The following is a 19505-nucleotide window of genomic DNA, read 5'->3' as shown; positions in this document are numbered from 1 at the left end:
GCTTTGCACATAGTAAGCGCTTAACAAATGCCATCATTATTATTATTCTCCGTGCCTCAGTTCCCTCATCTGTCAAATGGGGATGAAGGCAGTGAGCCCCCCGTGGGACAACCTGGTCACCTTGTAACCTCCCCAGCGCTTAGAACAGTGCTTGGCACATAATAAGCGTTTAATAAATGCCATTATTATTATTATTACGGTGTGCAGAACACTGTACACACACACACACACCCTTATTATTATGATTATGAACAGTGCTTGGCACAGAGTAATTGATGATGACGGCGTGTACTGAGCGTTTACTCGGCACCAAGCCCTGGTCTAAGCGCTGGAATCGGCATCCATCCCGCCAGGGTCCCCCCCTTTTCAATCAATCAATCAATCGTATTTATTGAGCGCTTACTGTGTGCAGAGCACTGTACCTCACCCCCCGGTCGGTCGGTGGGTCTATTCTATCTATCTATTTATTTTATTTTGTTAATATGTTTTGTTTTGACGTCCGTCTCCCCCTTCTAGACTGTGAGCCCACTGTTGGGTAGGGACCGTCTCTATAGGTTGCCAACTTGGACTTCCCAAGCGCTTAGTACAGTGCTCTGCACACAGTAAGCGCTCAATAAATACGATTGAATGAATGAATGAACTTGTTCTTCCCAAGCGCTTTGTCCAATGCTCTGCACACAGTAAGCACTCAATAAATACGACTGAATGAATGAATGAATGAACTTGTTCTTCCCAAGCGTTTAGTCCAGTGCCCTGCACAGTCGGCGCTCAATCAATACGATTGAATGAATGAATGAATTTGTACTTCCCAAATGCTTAGTCCAGTGCTCTGCAACAGTCAGTGCTCAATAAATAGTTGAATGAATGAACTTGTACTTCCCAAGCGCTTAGTCCAGTGTCCTGCACACAGTAAGCACTCAATAAATACGACTGAATGAATGAATGAATGAACCTGTACTTCCCAAGCACTTAGTCCAGTGCTCTGCACACAGTAAGTGCTCAATAAATACAATTGAATGAATGAATGAATGAACTTGCTCTTCCCAAGCGCTTAATCCAGTGCTCTGCACACAGTCGGCGCTCAATACGACTGAATGGCTGAATGAACTTGTACTTCCCAAGCGCTTAGTTCAGAGCTCTGCACACAGTCAACGCTCAATAAATACGACTGAATGAATGAATGAACTGGTTCTTCCCAAGCGCTTAGTTTAGTGCTCTGCACACAGTCAACGCTCAATAAATATGAGTGAATGAATGAACCTGTTCATCCCAAGAGCTTAGTGCAGTGCTCTGCACACAGTAAGCGCTCAATAAATACGATTGAATGAATGAATTTACTGAGCACCTACTGTGTACTTCCCAAGCTCTTTTTCCACTTCTCTGTACACAGTCGGTGCTCAATAAATACGACTAAATGAATAAATGAACTTGGACTTCCCAAGTGCTAAGCCCAGTGCTCTGCACACAGTCAGCGCTCAATAAATATGATTGAATGAACTTGTTCTTCCCAAGCGCTTAGTCCAGTGCTCCTAGTCCAGTGCTCTGCACACAGTCAGCGATCAATAAATACGACTGAATGAATGAATGAACGAACTGGTTCTTCCCAAGCGCTTAGTTTAGTGCTCTGCACACAGTCAGCGCTCAATAAATACGATTGAATAAATAATAATAAATACGATTGATGATGATTGAATGAATGAATGAACTTGGACTTCCCAAGCGCTCAGTCCAGTGCTCTGCACACAGTCGGCGCTCAATAAATACGATTGAATGAATGAATGAACTTGTTCTTCCCAAGCGTTCTGTCCTAGAGCTCTGCACAGGGTCGGCGCTCAATCAATACGACTGAATGAATGAATTAATGAACTTGTCCTTCCCAAGCGCTCAGTCCAGTGCTCTGCACACAGTAAACGCTCAATCAACACGATTGAATGAATGAATGACCTCCAGTGCTCTGCACATAGCAAACGCTCAATAAACACGATTAAATGAATGAATGACTGAACTTGGACTTCCCAAGCGCTTAGAGCTCAATAAATACAACAATGAATGAATGAATGAACTTGTTCTTCCCAAGTGCTCAGTCCAGAGCTCTGCACAGTCAGAGCTCAATAAATACAACTGAATGAATGAATGAACTTGTCCTTCCCAAGCGCTCAGTCCAGTGCTCTGCACATAGTAAACGCTCAATAAACACGATTGAATGAATGAATGAGCTTGGACTTCCCAAGCGCTCAGTCCAGTGCTCTGCACATAGTAAACGCTCAATAAACACGATTAAATGAATGAATGACTGAACGTGGACTTCCCAAGCGCTCAGTCCAGTGCTCTGCACACAGTCGGCGCTCAATCAATACGATTGAATGAATGACTGAACTTGTCCTTCCCAAGCGCTCAGTCCAGAGCTCTGCACACAGTCAGAGCTCAATAAATACAACTGAATGAATGAATGAACTTGTTCTTCCCAAGCGCTCAGTCCAGTGCTCTGCACATAGTAAACGCTCAATAAACACGATTAAATGAATGAATGACTGAACTTGGACTTCCCAAGCGCTTAGTCCAGAGCTCTGCGCACAGTCAGAGCTCAATAAATACAACTGAATGAATGAATGAACTTGGACTTCCCAAGCGCTCAGTCCAGTGCTCTGCACATAGTAAACGCTCAATAAACACGATTAAATGAATGAATGAATGAACTTGGACTTCCCAAGCGCTCAGTCCAGAGCTCTGCACACAGTCAGAGCTCAATAAATACAACTGAATGAATGAATGAACTTGTTCTTCCCAAGCGCTCAGTCCAGAGCTCTGCACACAGTCAGAGCTCAATAAATACAACTGAATGAATGAATGAACTTGGACTTCCCAAGCGCTCAGTCCAGTGCTCTGCACATAGTAAACGCTCAATAAACACGATTAAATGAATGAATGACTGAACTTGGACTTCCCAAGCGCTTAGTCCAGAGCTCTGCACACAGTCAGAGCTCAGTAAATACAACTGAATGAATGAACTTGTTCTTCCCAAGCGCTCAGTCCGGTGCTCCGCACATAGTAAACGCTCAATCAACAAGACTGAATGAATGAATGACCTTGGACTTCCCAAGCGCTCAGTCCAGTGCTCTGCACACAGTAAACGCTCAACCAACACGACTGAATGACTGAATGAATGAACCTGGCCTTCCCAAGCGCTCAGTCCAGCGCTGTGCACACAGTGGGCGCTCAATCAATACGAGGGACACAGACTGACTGACTGAAGTCGTCGTTCCCAAGCGCCCAGCGCAGCGCCGTGGGGCGCACGGAGGCGTCGCTCAGTCAATCAATCAATCAATCAATCAATCGTACTTATTGAGCGCCTACTGTGTGCGGAGCACGGGGCCCAGTCAGTAGGAGGGAAGGCGTGCAGGGGGGGGCTCACCCACAGCTCGGTGCCCCAGCTCATGGTGCAGGGAGCTGGGGGGGAGGGCAGCTCCTCCGGACGGAAAGGCTTCCCCGCCCCGGGCGGTGCAGTGTGATGCAGTGCGGTGCAGCGCGATGCAGTGCGGTGCAGTGCGCCCAATCCGGGGGGTCCCCAGGCAGCGGCAGGAGGAGGAGGAGGAGCAGGAGGAGCAGCAGCCCCCCGCCTCTCCCCCGCGCTCCCCGGCAAAATGGCCCGAGCGAGCGGGCGGGCGGGCGCGCGCACCGGCCCGGGGAAGGGGCGGGGCCTCGCCCAAGGGGGAGGGAGGGAAGGAATTGACAGCTCGCGCGCACGCGCACGCCAGGGACGCGCGCGCGCGCCGAGGGCCCCCGCGCCGCCCCCGCGCCCGCCTCGCGCGCGCATGCGCCAAGCTCGGGCGCGCGCCCCTGTGGGGGGGGCAGGACTCGGACGCGCGCCCTTGTGGGGACATAGCTCGGGCGCGCGCCCCTCGGGGAACAGCGTTCAATGAATGCGATTGGGTGAGTGAATGAATGAACGTCTCGGGCGCGCGCCCCTCGGAGAACAGCGCTCAATAACTGCGATTGGATGAGTGAATGAATGAACGTCTCGGGCGCGCGCCCCTCAGAGAACAGCGCTCGATAAATGCGATTGGATGGATGAATGAATGAATGTCGAAGGCACGCGCCCCTCAGAGAACAGCGCTCGATAAATACGATTGAATGAATGAATGTCAAAGGCGCGCCCCTCAGAGAACAGCGCTCGATAAATACGATTGAATGAATTAATGTCTCGGGCGCGCGGCCCTGAGGGAGCAGGACTCGGGCGCGCGCCCCTCAGAGAACGGCGTTCAATAAATGCGATTGGATGAGTGAATGAATGAACATCTCGGGCGCGCGCCCCTCAGAGAACAGCGCTCAATAAATACGATTGAATGAATGAATGTCTCGGGCGCGTGGCACTGAGGGAGCAGGACTCGGGCGCGCGCCCCTCAGAGAACAGCGCTCAATAAATGCGATTGATTGAATGAATGAATGAATGTCAAAGGCGCGCGCCCCTCAGAGAACAGCGCTCAGTAAATACGATTGAATGAATGAATGTCTCGAGCGCGCGGCCCTGTAGGGGGGCAGGACTCGGTCGCGCGCCCTGGCGGGGACGTGTCTCGAGCGGGGCTCGGGCGCGCGCCCCTCAGAGAGCAGCGCTCGATGAATGCGATTGGGTGAGTGAATGAATGAACGTCTCGGGCGCGCGCCCCTCAGAGAACAGCGCTCGATAAATGCGATTGGGTGAGTGAATGAATTACTGTCAAAGGCGCGCGCCCCTCAGAGAACAGCGCTCAATAAATACGATTGAATGAATGAACGTCTCGGGCGCGCGCCCCTCAGAGAACAGCGCTCAATAAATGCGATTGGATGAGTGAATGAATGAATGTCAAAGGCGCGCGCCCCTCAGAGAACAGCGCTCAATAAATGCGATTGGATGAGTGAATGAATGAATGTCAAAGGCACGCGCCCCTCAGAGAACAGCGCTCAGTAAATGCGATTGGATGAATGAATGAATGAATGAATGTCTCAGGCGCGCGCCCCTCAGAGAACCGCGCTCAATAAATGCGATTGGGTGAGTGAATGAATGAACGTCTCGGGCGCGCAGCCCTCAGAGATCAGCACTCAATAAATATGATTGAATGAATGAATGTCAAAGGCGCGCGCCCCTCAGAGAACAGCGCTCAATAAATACGAATGAATGAATGAATGAATGTGTCGGGCGCGCGGCCCTGAGGGAGCAGGACTCTGGCGCGCGCCCCTCGGAGAACAGCGTTCAATAAATGCGATTGGATGAATGAATGAATGAATCAATGTCTCGGGCGCGCGCCCCTCAGAGAACAGCGCTCAATAAATGCGATTGGATGAGTGAATGAATGAATGTCTCGGGCGCGCGCCCCTCAGAGAACAGCGCTCAATAAATACGATTGAATGAATGCCTCGGGCGCGCGCCCCTGTGGGGACGGGACTCGGGCGCGCGCCCCTGTGGGGGGGCAGGACTGGGACGCGCGCCCTTGTGGGGACAGGTCTCGGCCGCGCGCCCCTGAGGGAGCAGGACTCGTCCGCGCCTCCCTGTGGGGACATGCCTCGGGCGCGCGCCCCCGTGGGGACGGGACTCGGGCCCGCGCCCCTGAGGGAGCAGGACTCAGCCGCGCCCCCCTGTGGCGACTGATGATGGGCGCGCGCCCCTGAGGGAGCAGGACTCGCGCCCCCCGGCCTTACCTCCTTCCCCTCCCCACAGCACCTGTATAGATGTTTGTACAGATTTATTACTCTAATCATTTTACTTGTACATGTTTATTCTATTTATTTTATTTTGTTAACATGTTTTCTTTTGTCCTCTGTCTCCCCCTTCTAGACTGTGAGCCCGCTGTTGGGTAGGGACCGCCTCTAGATGTTGCCGACTTGGACTTCCCAAGCGCTTAGTCCAGTGCTCTGCACACAGTAAGCGCTCAATAAATTTTTATTACTCCATTTATTTTATTTGCGCATGTTTATTCTAGTGATTTTATTTTGTTAACATGTTTTGTTTTGTCGTCTGTCTCCCCTTTCTAGACTGTGAGCCCGCTGTTGGGTAGGGGCCGTCTCTAGATGTTGCCGACTTGGACTTCCCAAGCGCTTAGTACAGTGGTCTGCACACAGTAAGCGCTCAATAAATACCATTGAATGAATGAATGGATGACGGGACTCGGGCGCGCGCCCCTGAGGGGATAGGACACGGACGTGCGCGCCCCTGAGGGAACATGCCTGGGGCGCGCGCCCCTGTGGGGGACGTGTCTCGGGCGCGCGCCCCTGAGGGGGCAGGACTCGGACGCGCGCCCCTCAGAGAACAGCGCTCAATAAATACGATTGAATGAATGCCTCGGGCGCGCGCCCCTGTGGGGACGGGACTCGGGCGCGCGCCCCTGTGGGGGGGCAGGACTGGGACGCGCGCCCTTGTGGGGACAGGTCTCGGCCGCGCGCCCCTGAGGGAGCAGGACTCGTCCGCGCCTCCCTGTGGGGACATGTCTCGGGCGCGCGCCCCCGTGGGGACGGGACTCGGGCCCGCGCCCCTGAGGGAGCAGGACTCAGCCGCGCCCCCCTGTGGCGACTGATGATGGGCGCGCGCCCCTGAGGGAGCAGGACTCGTGCCCCCCGGCCTTACCTCCTTCCCCTCCCCACAGCACCTGTATAGATGTTTGTACAGATTTATTACTCTGTTTATTTTTTCATTTTACTTGTGCATATTTATTCTATTTATTTTATTTTGTTAATATGTTTTGTTTTGTCCTCTGTCTCCCCCTTCTAGACTGTGAGCCCGCTGTTGGGTAGGGGCCGTCTCTAGATGTTGCCGACTTGGACTTCCCAAGCGCTTAGTACAGTGCTCTGCACACAGTAAGTGCTCAATAAATATGATTGAATGAATGAATGACGGGACTCGGGCGCGCGCCCCTGAGGGAACATGTCTGGGGCGCGCGCCCCTGTGGGGACGGGACTCGGGCGCGCGCCCCTGAGGGAGCAGGAGTCGGACACGCGCCCCTGAGGGAGCAGGACTCAGCTGCGCCCCCCTGTGGGGACTGATGTCGGGCGCGCGCCCCTGTGGGGAGCAGGACTCGCGCCCCCCCGCCTTACCTCCTTCCCCTCCCCACAGCACCTGTATATATGTGTGTACTTATTACTCTATCTATTCATTTTACTTGTACATATTTATTCTATTTATTTTATTTTGTTAACATGTTTTGTTTTGTCGCCTGTCTCCCCCTCCTAGACCGTGAGCCCGCCGTTGGGTAGGGACCGTCTCTAGATGTTGCCAACTTGGACTTCCCAAGCGCTTAGTCCGGTGCTCTGTACACAGTAAGCGCTCAATAAATTTTTATTACTCCATTTATTTTATTTGCGCATATTTATTCTAGTGATTTTATTTTGTTGACATGTTTTGTTTTGTTCTCTGTCTCCCCTTTCTAGACTGTGAGCCCGCCGTTGGGTAGGGACCGTCTCTAGATGTTGCCGACTTGTACTTCCCAAGTGCTTAGTACAGTGCTCTGCACACAGTAAGCGCTCAATAAATACGATTGAATGAATGAATGAATGAATGAATAAATGCGATTGAATGAATGAGTGACGAGACTCGGGCTTGTGCCCCTGTGGGGACAGGACTCAGGCGCATCCCCCACGGACATGCGCCCCTGAGGGGATAGGACACGGATGTGCGCCCCTGTGAGGGGCAGGACTCGGCCTCGCACCCCTAAGGGGACACGTCTCAGGCGCGCGCCCCTGAGGGGACACGTCTCGGGCGCGCGCCCCTGTGAGGGGCAGGACTCGGCCTCGCACCCCTGAGGGGACAAGTCTCGGGCGCGCGCCCCTGTGAGGGGACACGTCTCGGGCGCGCGTCCCTGTGAGGGTCAGGACTCGGCCGCGCGCCCCTAAGGGGACACGTCTCAGGCGCGCGCCCCTGAGGGGACACGTCTCGGGCGCGCGCCCCTCTGAGGGGCAGGACTCGGCCTCGCGCCCCTGAGGGGACACGTCTCGGACGTACGCCCCTGTGAGGGGACGTGTCTCGGGCGCGCGGCCCTGTGAGGGGCAGGACTCGGGCGCGCGCCCCTGAGGGGACACGTCTCAGGCGCGCGCCACTGTGAGGGGCAGGACTTGGCCGCACACCCCTGAGGGGACACGTCTCGGGCGCGCGCCCCTGAGGGGACACATCTCGGGCGCGCGCCCCTGTGAGGGGCAGGACTCGGCCTCGCGCCCCTGAGGGGACGTCCCAGTCTCGGGCGCGCGCCCCTGTGAGGGGACACGTCTCGGGTGCGCACCCCTGTGAGGGGCAGGACTCGGCCGCGCGCCCCTGAGGGGACACGTCTCGGGCACGCGCCACTGTGAAGGGAAGGACTCGGCCGCGCGCCCCTGAGGGGACACGTCTCAGACACGTGCCCTGTGAGGGGACACGTCCCGGGCGCGCGCCCCTGAGGGGACACGTCTCGGGCGCGCGCCCCTGTGAGGGGCAGCACTCAGACGCGCACCCCTGAGGGAACATGTCTCGGGCACGCACGCCTGTGAGGGGCAGGACTCGGCCTCGTGCCCCTGAGGGGACACGTCTCGGGCGCGTGCCCCTGAGGGGGCAGGACTCGGACACGTGCCCCCGTGGGGACGAGACTCGGGCGCGCACCCCTGAGGGGATAGGACACGGATGTGCGCCCCTGAGGGAACGTGTCTCGGGCGCGCGCCCCTGTGAAGGGCAGGACTCGGCCGCGCGCCCCTGAGGGGACACGTCTCGGGCACGCGCCCCTGTGAGGGGCAGCACTCGGCCGCGCGCCCCTGAGGGAACATGTCTCAGGCGCACGCCTCTGTGTGGACGGGACTCGGGCATGTGCCCCTAAGGGGACCGGACTTGGGCGCGCACTCCTGTGAGGGACAGGACTAGGCCGCGCGCCCCTGAGGGAACATGTCTCGGGTGCGCGCCCCGTGAGGGGCAGGACTCGGCCTCGCGCCCCTGAGGGGACACGTCTCGGGCGCGTGCCCCTGTGAGGGGCAGGACTCGGCCGCGTGCCCTTGAGGGGACGCGCGCCCCTGAGGGAACATGTCTCGGGCGCACTCCCCTGAGGGAACATGCCTTGGGCGCGCACCCCTGTGAGGGGCAGGACTCGGCCGTGCGCCCCTGAGGGAACATGTCTTGGGCGTGTGCCCCTGTGAGGGGCAGGATTCGGGCGCGCGCCCCTGAGGGAACACGTCTCGGGCACGCGCCCCTGTGAGGGGCAGGACTCGGCCGCGTGCCCTTGAGGGGACACGTCTCGGACGCGCGCCCCTGAGGGAGCAGGACTCGGCCGCGCGCCCCTGAGGGAGCACGTCTCAGGCACACGCGCCTGTGAGGGGCAGGGCTCGGGCGCGCGCCCCTGAGGGAACATGTCTCAGACGTGCGCCCCTGAGGAGGCAGGACTCGGACATGCGCCCCTGTGGGGACGAGACTCGGGCGCGCGCCCCTGAGGGGATAGGACACGGATGTGCGCCCCTGAGGGAGCACGTCTAGGGCGTGCGCCCCTGTGAGGGGCAGGACTCGGCCTCGCGCCCCTGGAGGGGACACGTCTTGGGCACGCGCCCCTGTGAGGGGCAGGACACGGCCGCGCGCCCCTGAGGGGACACGTCTCGGACACGCGCCGCTGTGAGGGGCAGGACTCGGCCGCGCACCCCTGAGGGGACACGTCTCGGGCGCGTGCCCCTGTGAGGGGCAGAACTAGGCTGCGCGCCCCTGTAAGGGGACACGTCTCGGGCGCGTGCCCCTGTGAGGGGCAGGACTTGGCCGCGTGCCCCTGAGAGGACACGTCTCGGGCGCGCGCCCCTGTGAGGGGCAGGACTCGGCCTCGCGCCCCTGAGGGGACACGTCTCGGACGCGCACCCCTGTGAGGGGACACGTCTCGGGCGCGCGCCCCTGTGAGGGGACACGTCTCGGGCGCGCGCCCCTGTGAGGGGCAGGACTCGGCCTCGCGCCCCTGAGGGGACACGTCTCGGGCGCGCGCCCCTGTGAGGGGCAGCACTCGGCCGCGCGCCCCTGAGGGAACACGTCTTGGGCACGTGCCCCTGTGAGGGGCAGGACTCGGCCTCGCGCCCCTGAGGGGACACGTCTCGGGCACGCGCCCCTATGAGGGGCAGGACACGGCCGCACGCCCCTGAGGAGACCAGCCGCCCTGCACTGACTTTATTAATACTACTACTAATAATGATCGTATTTGTGAAGCACTTACTATGTGCCAAGCACTTTTCCAAGCGCTGGCGGGGATACAAGGGGATCAGGTTGTCCCATGGGGGGCTCACAATCTTGATCCCCATTTTACAGATGAGGGAACTGAGGCCCAGAGAATCAATCAATCGTATTTATTGAGCGCTTACTGTGTGCAGAGCACTGTACTAAGCGCTCGGGAAGGACAAGCTGGCAACATATAGAGACAGTCCCTACCCAACAGCGGGCTCACAGTCTAGAAGGGGGAAGTGAAGTGACTTGCCCAAAGTCACACAGCGGACAAGTGGGAGAGCCGGGATTAGAACCCACGACCTCTGACTCCCAACCCCGGGCTCTTTGATAATAATAATAATAATGATGGTATTTTTTAAGCACTTACTATGTGCCAAGCACTGTTCTAAGCGCTGGGGAGGATACAAAGCGATCAGGTTGTCCCACGGGGGGCTCACAGGCTTCATCCCCATTTTCCAGATGAGGGAACTGAGGCCCAGAGAAGTGAAGTGACTTGCTCAGAGTCACCCAGCGGACAATCGGCGGAGCCAGGATTTGAACCCATGACCTCTGACTCCAAAGCCCGGGCTCTTTCCACTGAGCCACCCTGCTTCTCTGGGGTAGGCAAGGGGGTGTTCAATAAGCTTTTCTTTGGTTCTTCCTCACCTAACTGTAATAGACACTTACCCGCTGATGCCGGCATGACCCCACTGATAAAGTTTGAGCAGCGCTAACAGTGTCGAGTTACTGTACTTCTGGCCGTAGTGGTTTTTAGACTGTGAGCCCACTGTTGGGTAGGGGCCGTCTCTATATGTTGCCAATTTGTACTTCCCAAGCGCTTAGTACAGTGCTCTGCACATAGTAAGCGCTCAATAAATACGATTGATAAATACGATTGATGAGGTGGTGACTACGCTGTGGGGGAGGTAAGCAGCTGCACTAGTCTTTTCTTCTCAGCGTGGCTCAGTGGCTTTGGAGTCAGAGGTCATGGGTTCAAATCCCGGCTCCGCCGATTGTCAGCTGGGTGACTCTGGGCGAGTCACTCCGCTTCTCTGGGCCTCAGTTCCCTCATCTGGAAAATGGGGACGAAGACTGTGAGCCCCCCGTGGGACAACCTGATCACCTTGTAACCTTCCCAGCGCTTAGAACAGTGCTTTGCACATAGTAAGTACTTAATAAATGCCATTATTATGGTGTTTGAGCCTCACACCTCAATAAATATGATTGAATGAATAAGCAAATCAGGCTGGACATAGTCCCTGTCCCACATAGGGCTCACAGTCTTTATCCCTATTTTTTTTTTTTTTACAGAAGAGGCGACTGAGATGCCCCAGATGAGGCCCCCTCTCCCCCTCCTCTCATCATCAATCGTATTTATTGAGCGCTTACTATATGCAGAGCACTGTACTAAGCACTTGGGAAGTACAAATTGGCAACATATAGAGACAGTCCCTACCCAACAGTGGGCTCACAGTCTAAAAGTCTCCCTCCCCATCCCCCTGCCTTACCTCCTTCCCCTTCCCACAGCACCTGTATATATGTTTCTACACATTTATTACTCTATTTATGTATTTATTTTATTTGTACATATTTATTCTTATTTATTATTTATTTATACTATAAATATAAATACTTATATTTATAAATAAATATTTATTATTTTGTTAATATGTTTTGTTTCATTCGCTGTCTCCCCCTTCTAGACCGTGAGCCCGCTGTTGGGTCGGGACCGTCTCTATGTGTTGCCAGCTTGGACTTCCCAAGCGCTTAATACAGTGCTCTGCACACAGGAAGCGCTCAATAAATACGATTGAATGAATGAATGAATGACCTGAGGCACAGAGAAGGGCTTAGTCAGGGAAGGCCTCTTGGAGGAGACGTGCTTTCGATAATGCTTTGAAACGGGGGAGAGTCATTGTCCGGCTGATTTGAGGAGGGAATTTCCAGGCCAGAGGCAGGACGTGGAGTGAGAGATTGGTCCCAGACTGAGCCCCCTTTTTCCTCTCCTCCTCCCCATACCCCCCGCCTTACCTCCTTCCCCTCCCCACAGCACCTCTATATATGTTTGTACAGGTTTATTACTCTATTTTACTTGTACATATTTACTATTCTATTTATTTTGTCAGTGATGTGCATCTAGCTTCCATTTATTCTGGTGACTTGACACCCGTCCACATGTTTTGTTTTGTCGTCCGTCTCCCCCTTCTAGACTGTGAGCCCGCTGTTGGGTAGGGACCGTCTCTAGATGTTGCCGGCTTGGACTTCCCAAGTGCTTAGTACAGTGCTCTGCACACAGTAAGCGCTCAATAAGTATGATTGAATGAACGGGGAGATAGACGGGATGGAGGAACATGGAGTAGGTTGGCACTAGAGGAGCAAAGTCAGTGGGCTGGGTTGTGGTAGGAGGATAGCGAGGTGAGTTAGGAGGGGGCAAGCTAATGGAGTGCTCTAAAGCCGACGTTTAATAAGAATTTCTGTCTGATTCACAGGTAGATGGGCAATCACTGGAGGGTCTTGAGGAGTGGGGAAAACGTGGACTGAATGATTTTGTAGAAAAATGATCGGGGCAGCAGAGTGAAATATGGGCTGGAGTGGGGAAAGACAGGTGGCAGGGAGGTCAGCAAGGAGGCTGATAACAGTATTCAGCGTGGCTCAGTGGAAAGAGCCCGGGCTTTGGAGTCAGAGGTCGTGGGTTCAAATCCTGGCTCCGCCAACTGTCAGCTGTGTGACTTTGGGTAAGTCGCTTCACTTCTCTGGGCCTCTGTTACCTCATCTGTAAAATGGGGATTAAGTCTGTGAGCCCCACGTGGGACAACTTGACTACCTTGTATCTATCCCAGCACTTTGAACAGTGCTTTGCACATAGTAAGTGCTTAATAAATGCTATTATTATTATTATTATTATTATTATTATTATTCTCTGGGCCTCAGTTCCCTCATCTGTCAAATGGGGATGAAGACTGTGAGCCCCATGTGGGACAACCTTTTAGACTTTTAGACTGTGAGCCCACTGTTGGGTAGGGATCGTCTCTATATGTTGCCAACTTGTACTTCCCAAGCACTTACTACAGTGCTCTGCACACAGTAAGCGCTCAATAAATACGATTGATTGATTGATTGATTGACAACCTGATGACCTTGTATCCTCCCCAATGCTTAGAACAGTCCTTTGCACATAGTAAGTGCTTAACAAATGCCATTATTATTATTATTATTATTATTATTATTATTATTATTATTATTATTATTATTGTTCAGGGTGGGGTAGGTATACAAAGCGTGCCTAATCTGCCTAAGGAGAGCTGCAAAATAAACGGGTAAATAAGTTCTCTTTGTTAATTAGTAATTACACTCTGCCTTCAAGAGTAACAACTCTGCCCTGGATGATATTGGGCACCTATTACAGTGTTTACAGACTAGAGGGAACTTTACCTCATCATCACTAGATGAGGCACAATTCTGTTTTTCTTTATTTTATGGTATTTGTTAAGTGCTGTCCACTAGGCCATGGTACTAAACGCTGGGGTAGATACAAGATAGTCAGGTTAGGCACGGTCCCCGTCCCACAAGGGACTCACATTTAATCCCCACTTTACAGATGAGGTAACTGAGGTACAGAGAAATTAGTAAGGACATTAAGTACAGAGAAGTTAAGTGACTCACCCAAGGTGGAGACAAGTGGTGGAGCTGGAATTAGAACCCCGGTCCTCTGAGTCCCGGCCCACGCTCTTTCCACTAGGCCACACGGTTTATAATAATAATATTTTTTAGCACTTACTATGTGCCAGGCACTGTCCTAAGCGCTGGGGTGGATAGAAGCAAATCTAGTTGGACACAGTCCCTGTCCCACGTGGGGCTCACGGTCTCAATCCCCACTTTACAGATAAGGTAACTGAGGCACAGAGAAGTGATGATGATGATGATGATGATGGCACTTGTTAAGCGCTTACTATGTGCAAAGCACTGTTCTAAGCGCTGGGGGAGGTTACAAGGTGATCAAGTTGTCCCACAGGGGGCTCACAGTTTTAATCCCCATTTCACAGATGAGGTAACTGAGGCCCAGAGAAGTGAAGTGACTTGCCCGAAGTCACACAGCTGACAGTTGGCAGGGCCGGGATTTGAACCCATGATCTCTGACCCCAAAGCCCGGGCTCTTTCCACTGAGCCACTGAAGTGAGTTACCCAAGGTCACCCAGCAGACAAGTGGCAGAAGGAGGATTAGAACCCAGGTCCTTCTGACTCCTGGGCCCGTGCTTCATCCAGTAGGCCCTGCTGATTCTCACAAGATGATAGCCCTTCCTCTATCAGCCTTCACAGAAAGCGGGGGATCGAAAGAATTTATAGATAAGTCTCCAAGCCCACTTCCTTTGTCGGGTGGCTACCAGGAAATGTAACATGTAAATGTAAATGTAATTCTACACTACACTTGGGATGTGCAGACCGAGGTAAGTCTTCTCTCAAATATTGAAAATGCGCAATAAAAGGAAACAAACCATTAAAAGAAAAAAAAAAACAAGGGGGCATCTACTTTTTAAATGTTTTTTTTTTTCCAAATTATTTTCCTTTAACAATCATTCCACGGTGTCGTTCCTCTTGGAAGAGTTTAAAGCCGGCGGACATACAGTACTCAGGAAACCCAGCCACCTTTGAAACCACGGAAACAAAGCCGAGCGTGGGGTTGGATAACGTTCCCAAAGCAAAAGCTTGAAAAAGGTAAATAAATGCAGGTTTTCTGACTCACCCTCGCACTGTTGAACATCTAAACGCTTCACTCACATTACTACCAAGACAAATACTGTTTCAGTCACAAACGCAATGATCTAATCCTTTCTGACTTTCTGGAAATGCCACCTCAACGAGAGTGACTGACTGGCACAGTTGAGAAATACTAGTAAAGTGAAACAACAACCTGACGTAAAAAAGAAAAAAAAATCCCCATCACGTGAAACTGAGAGAGGCCGGCCACATGAGTCAGAAATCTTTTCAGATGAGTAAGTCATGAATTAAATATAACCAAACTCAGCGCCCGAGTTTTCTATTTCTGTTAAGGGTGTCAGTTCTACCGAAGCATGAATTGTCTTCTTCACCAAAATCACTAGGTCTTGACTTAAATTTAGTAGTATGTGTAAGGTCAAGGATGTCTGGGAATTTCTGAATTGTGCTCAATCAATCGTATTTATTGAGCGCTTACTGTGTGCAGAGCACTGTACTAAGCGCTTGGGAAGTAAAAGTTGGCAACATATAGAGACAGTCCCTACGCAACAGTGGGCTCACAGTCTAGAAGCCTCGTATTACGAGAAGACTCGTAGAAGAATCGTATTTATTGAGCGCTTACTGTGTGCAGAGCACTGTACTAAGCGCTTGGGGAGTCCAAGTTGGCAACATATAGAGGCGGTCCCTACCCAACAGTGGGCTCACAGTCTAGAAGGGGGAGGCAGAGAACAAAACAAAACATATTAACAAAATAAAATAAATAGAATGAATATGTACAAATAAAATAAATAAATAAATAATGGGAAGGGGACATGTCGGCTAGTTCCATTGCATTGTACTCTCCCAAGTGCTTATTCATTCAATCGCATTTATTGAGCGCGTACTGTGGGCAAAGCACTGTACTAAGTGCTTAATAATAATAACCAGGGTACCTGTTAAGTGCTAATTTGGGGCCAGGCACTGTAATAATAATAATGATGGCATTGATTAAGCGCTTACTATATGCAAAGCACTGTTCTAAGCGCTGGGGAGGTTACAAGGTGATCAGGTTGTCCCACGGGGGGCTCACAGTCTTAATCCCCATTGTACAGATGAGGTAACTGAGGCCCAGAGAAGTGAAGTGACCTGCCCAAAGTCACACAGCTGACAATCGGCGGAGCCGGAATTTGAACCCATGACCTCCGACTCCAAAGCCCGGGCTCTTTCCACTGAGCCATGTGTACTAAGCGCTGGGGGCGATTACAAGCAAATGGGCTTGGACACAGTCACTGTCTCACATGGTGTCCGCAGTCTTTATCCCCATTTTACAGATGAGGTAGCCGAGGCACAGAGAAGTGACTTGCCCGAGGCCACACAGCAGACAAGTGGCAGGGTCGGGATTAGAACCCAGGACTTTCGGACTCCCAGGCACGGGTTCTGTCCACTAGGCCACGCTGATCCCTTTTTTAAGGGCTCAATAAATAGCACCGATTGACCAGGTCACTCATGAAGTAACGAGCTGAAATCTCGAGCGTCGTAATAAACGTACTGAATTCAGATTTCTCAATTTTCTTTGGGAACCGATAAGGAGCAAACTCATCTGAGCCGAGGTTTGTGGGTCGACAGCTTCCAGCTAGTGATTCCAAATACATTTTGGGCAGGAATTCACATTCCTTTCCCGGTAGACTCTGGAAAGATCCATGTATCCGTTCGGGCCCTTCGATATCCCGTAGAGGCCGAGAGTTTTCTAAAGAAATTTTCTTCAAATGTTTTAATCACACTAGGATGTCATCTGCTCTGCAATAGGAGACAAGTCGAGAAGGTTATAGTAGAACCATTTTTGTAATAATAATAATAATGATGGTATCTAAGTGCTTACCGAATGCCAGGCACTGTTCTAAACGCTGGAGTAGACGTAGAGGCCGAGAGTTTTCTAAAGAAATTTCCTTCAAATATTTTAATCACACTAGGATGTCATTCGCTCTGCAATAGGAGACAATCGAGAAGGTTATATTAGAACCATTTTTATAATAATAATAATGATGGTATCTAAGCGCTTACCAAATGTCAGGCACTGTTCTAAACGCTGGAGTAGACGTAGAGGCCGAGAGTTTTCTAAAGAAATTTTCTTCAAATGTTTTAATCACACTAGGATGTCATCTGCTCTGCAATAGGAGACAAGTCGAGAAGGTTACATTAGAACCATTTTTGTAATAATAATAATAATGATGGTATCTAAGTGCTTACCGAATGCCAGGCACTGTTCTAAACGCTGGGGTAGACGTAAAGGCCGAGAGTTTTCTAAAGAAATTTTCTTCAAATATTTTAATCACACTAGGATGTCATTCGCTCTGCAATAGGAGACAAGTCGAGAAGGTTATATTAGAACCATTTTTGTAATAATAATAATAATGATGGTATCTAAGTGTTTATCGAATGCCAGGCACTGTTCTAAATGCTGGAGTAGACGTAGAGGCTGAGAGTTTTCTAAAGAAATTTTCTTCAAATATTTTAATCACACTAGGATGTCATTCGCTCTGCAATAGGAGACAAGTCGAGAAGGTTACATTAGAACCATTTTTGTAATAATAATAATAATGATGGTATCTAAGTGCTTACCGAATGCCAGGCACTGTTCTAAACGCTGGGGTAGACGTAGAGGCCGAGAGTTTTCTAAAGAAATTTTCTTCAAATGTTTTAATCACACTAGGATGTCATCTGCTCTGCAATAGGAGACAAGTCGAGAAGGTTACATTAGAACCATTTTTGTAATAATAATAATAATGATGGTATCTAAGTGCTTACCGAATGCCAGGCACTGTTCTAAACGCTGGGGTAGACGTAGAGGCCGAGAGTTTTCTAAAGAAATTTTCTTCAAATATTTTAATCACACTAGGATGTCATTCGCTCTGCAATAGGAGACAAGTCGAGATGGTTATATTAGAACCATTTTTGTAATAATAATAATGATGGTATCTAAGTGCTTACCGAATGCCAGGCACTGTTCTAAACGCTGGAGTAGACGTAGAGGCCGAGAGTCTTCTAAAGAAATTTCCTTCAAATATTTTAATCACACTAGGATGTCATTTGCTCTGCAATAGGAGACAAGTCGAGAAGGTTACATTAGAACCATTTTTGTAATAATAATAATAATGACGGTATCTAAGTGCTTACTGAATGCCAGGCACTGTTCTAAACACTGGAGTAGATGTAGAGGCTGAGAGTTTTCTAAAGAAATTTTCTTCAAATATTTTAATCACACTAGGATGTCATTTGCTCTGCAATAGGAGACAAGTCGAGAAGGTTACATTAGAACCATTTTTGTAATAATAATAATAATGATGGTATCTAAGTGCTTACCGAATGCCAGGCACTGTTCTAAATGCTGGAGTAGACATAGAGGCCGAGAGTTTTCTAAAGAAATTTCCTTCAAATGTTTTAATCACACTAGGATGTCATTTGCTCTGCAATAGGAGACAAGTCGAGAAGGTTATATTAGAACCATTTTTGTAATAATAATAATAATGATGGTATCTAAGTGCTTACCGAATGCCAGGCACTGTTCTAAACGCTGGAGTAGACGTAGAGGCTGAGAGTTTTCTAAAGAAATTTTCTTCAAATATTTTAATCACACTAGGATGTCATTTGCTCTGCAATAGGAGACAAGTCGAGAAGGTTATATTAGAACCATTTTTGTAATAATAATAATAATGATGGTATCTAAGTGCTTACCGAATGCCAGGAACTTTTCTAAACGCTGGAGTAGACGTAGAGGCCGAGAGTTTTCTAAAGAAATTTCTTCAAATATTTTAATCACACTAGGATGTCATTTGCTATGCAATAGGAGACAAGTCGAGAAGGTTATATTAGAACCATTTTTGTAATAATAATAATAATAATGATGGTATCTAAGTGCTTACCGAATGCCAGGCACTGTTCTAAATGCTGGAGTAGACGTAGAGGCTGAGAATTTTCTAAAGAAATTTTCTTCAAATGTTTTAATCACACTAGGATGTCATTTGCTCTGCAATAGGAGACAAGTCGAGAAGGTTATAGTAGAACCATTTTTGTAATAATAATAATAATAATGGTATCTAAGTGCTTACCGAATGCCAGGCACCGTTCTAAACGCTGGAGTAGATGCACGATAATTGGGTTGGAAAGAATCCCTGTCCCTCATAGGGCTCACAGTCTTTGCCTCCATTTTACAGACGAGGGAACTGAGGCACAGAGAAGTCAAGTGATTCATTCATTCAATCGTATTTATTGAGCGCTTACTGTGTGCAGAGCATTGTAATAAATACGATTGATTGAGTGTACTAAACGCTCGGGAAATACAAGTTGGCAACATATAGAGACAGTCCCTACCCAACGATGGGCTCACAATCTAGAAGGGGGAGACAGAGAACAAAACAAAACATGTAGACAGGTGTCAAAATCATCAGAACAAATAGAATTAAAGCTATATATAAGTTACATCTTCTATACTCTATAACCCGCCTTACTTGTGTCTTTCTACCCCACTAGATGGTAAGGTCCTTGAGGATACGGATCCTATCTATGCACTCTATTGTACTCTCCCAATAGCTTAGTACAGTGTTCAATACCAAGACATTTATTAAATGTTATGGATGATAAATCAATTGTATTTATTGAGTGCCCA

At 50.5% G+C, this 19505-nt stretch overlaps 1 protein-coding gene and 1 long non-coding RNA gene across 21 annotated transcripts in view; both read right to left on the bottom strand.

Annotated features, from left to right (window-relative positions):
- FNBP1 (formin binding protein 1) overlaps positions 1 to 3610 on the bottom strand; it is a 172243-nt gene extending 168633 nt beyond the window's left edge. For all 20 annotated transcript variants that reach the window (XM_038744970.1, XM_038744967.1, XM_038744968.1 and 17 more), the window contains exon 1: positions 3413 to 3610. In XM_038744970.1, the coding sequence (XP_038600898.1) occupies positions 3413 to 3436 (24 nt within the window). In that variant the 5' untranslated portion in view covers positions 3437 to 3610. The remainder of the gene's footprint in view (positions 1 to 3412) is intronic.
- Positions 3611 to 17280: 13670 nt separating this feature from the next.
- Positions 17281 to 17744, bottom strand: LOC119927397. The gene is made up of 3 exons (XR_005450408.1): positions 17648 to 17744; positions 17462 to 17565; positions 17281 to 17379 (listed from the first exon to the last, which is right to left on the bottom strand). It is a non-coding gene; the product is annotated as an uncharacterized LOC119927397 (long non-coding RNA).
- Positions 17745 to 19505: the final 1761 nt, after the last annotated feature.

This window comes from Tachyglossus aculeatus, chromosome 4 (assembly GCF_015852505.1).
Source record: "Tachyglossus aculeatus isolate mTacAcu1 chromosome 4, mTacAcu1.pri, whole genome shotgun sequence".
In the NCBI taxonomy this organism is placed as follows: domain Eukaryota; kingdom Metazoa; phylum Chordata; class Mammalia; order Monotremata; family Tachyglossidae; genus Tachyglossus; species Tachyglossus aculeatus.
Note: the sequence above shows the minus strand (reverse complement) of the source record. Positions and strands in the feature narration are given on the sequence as shown.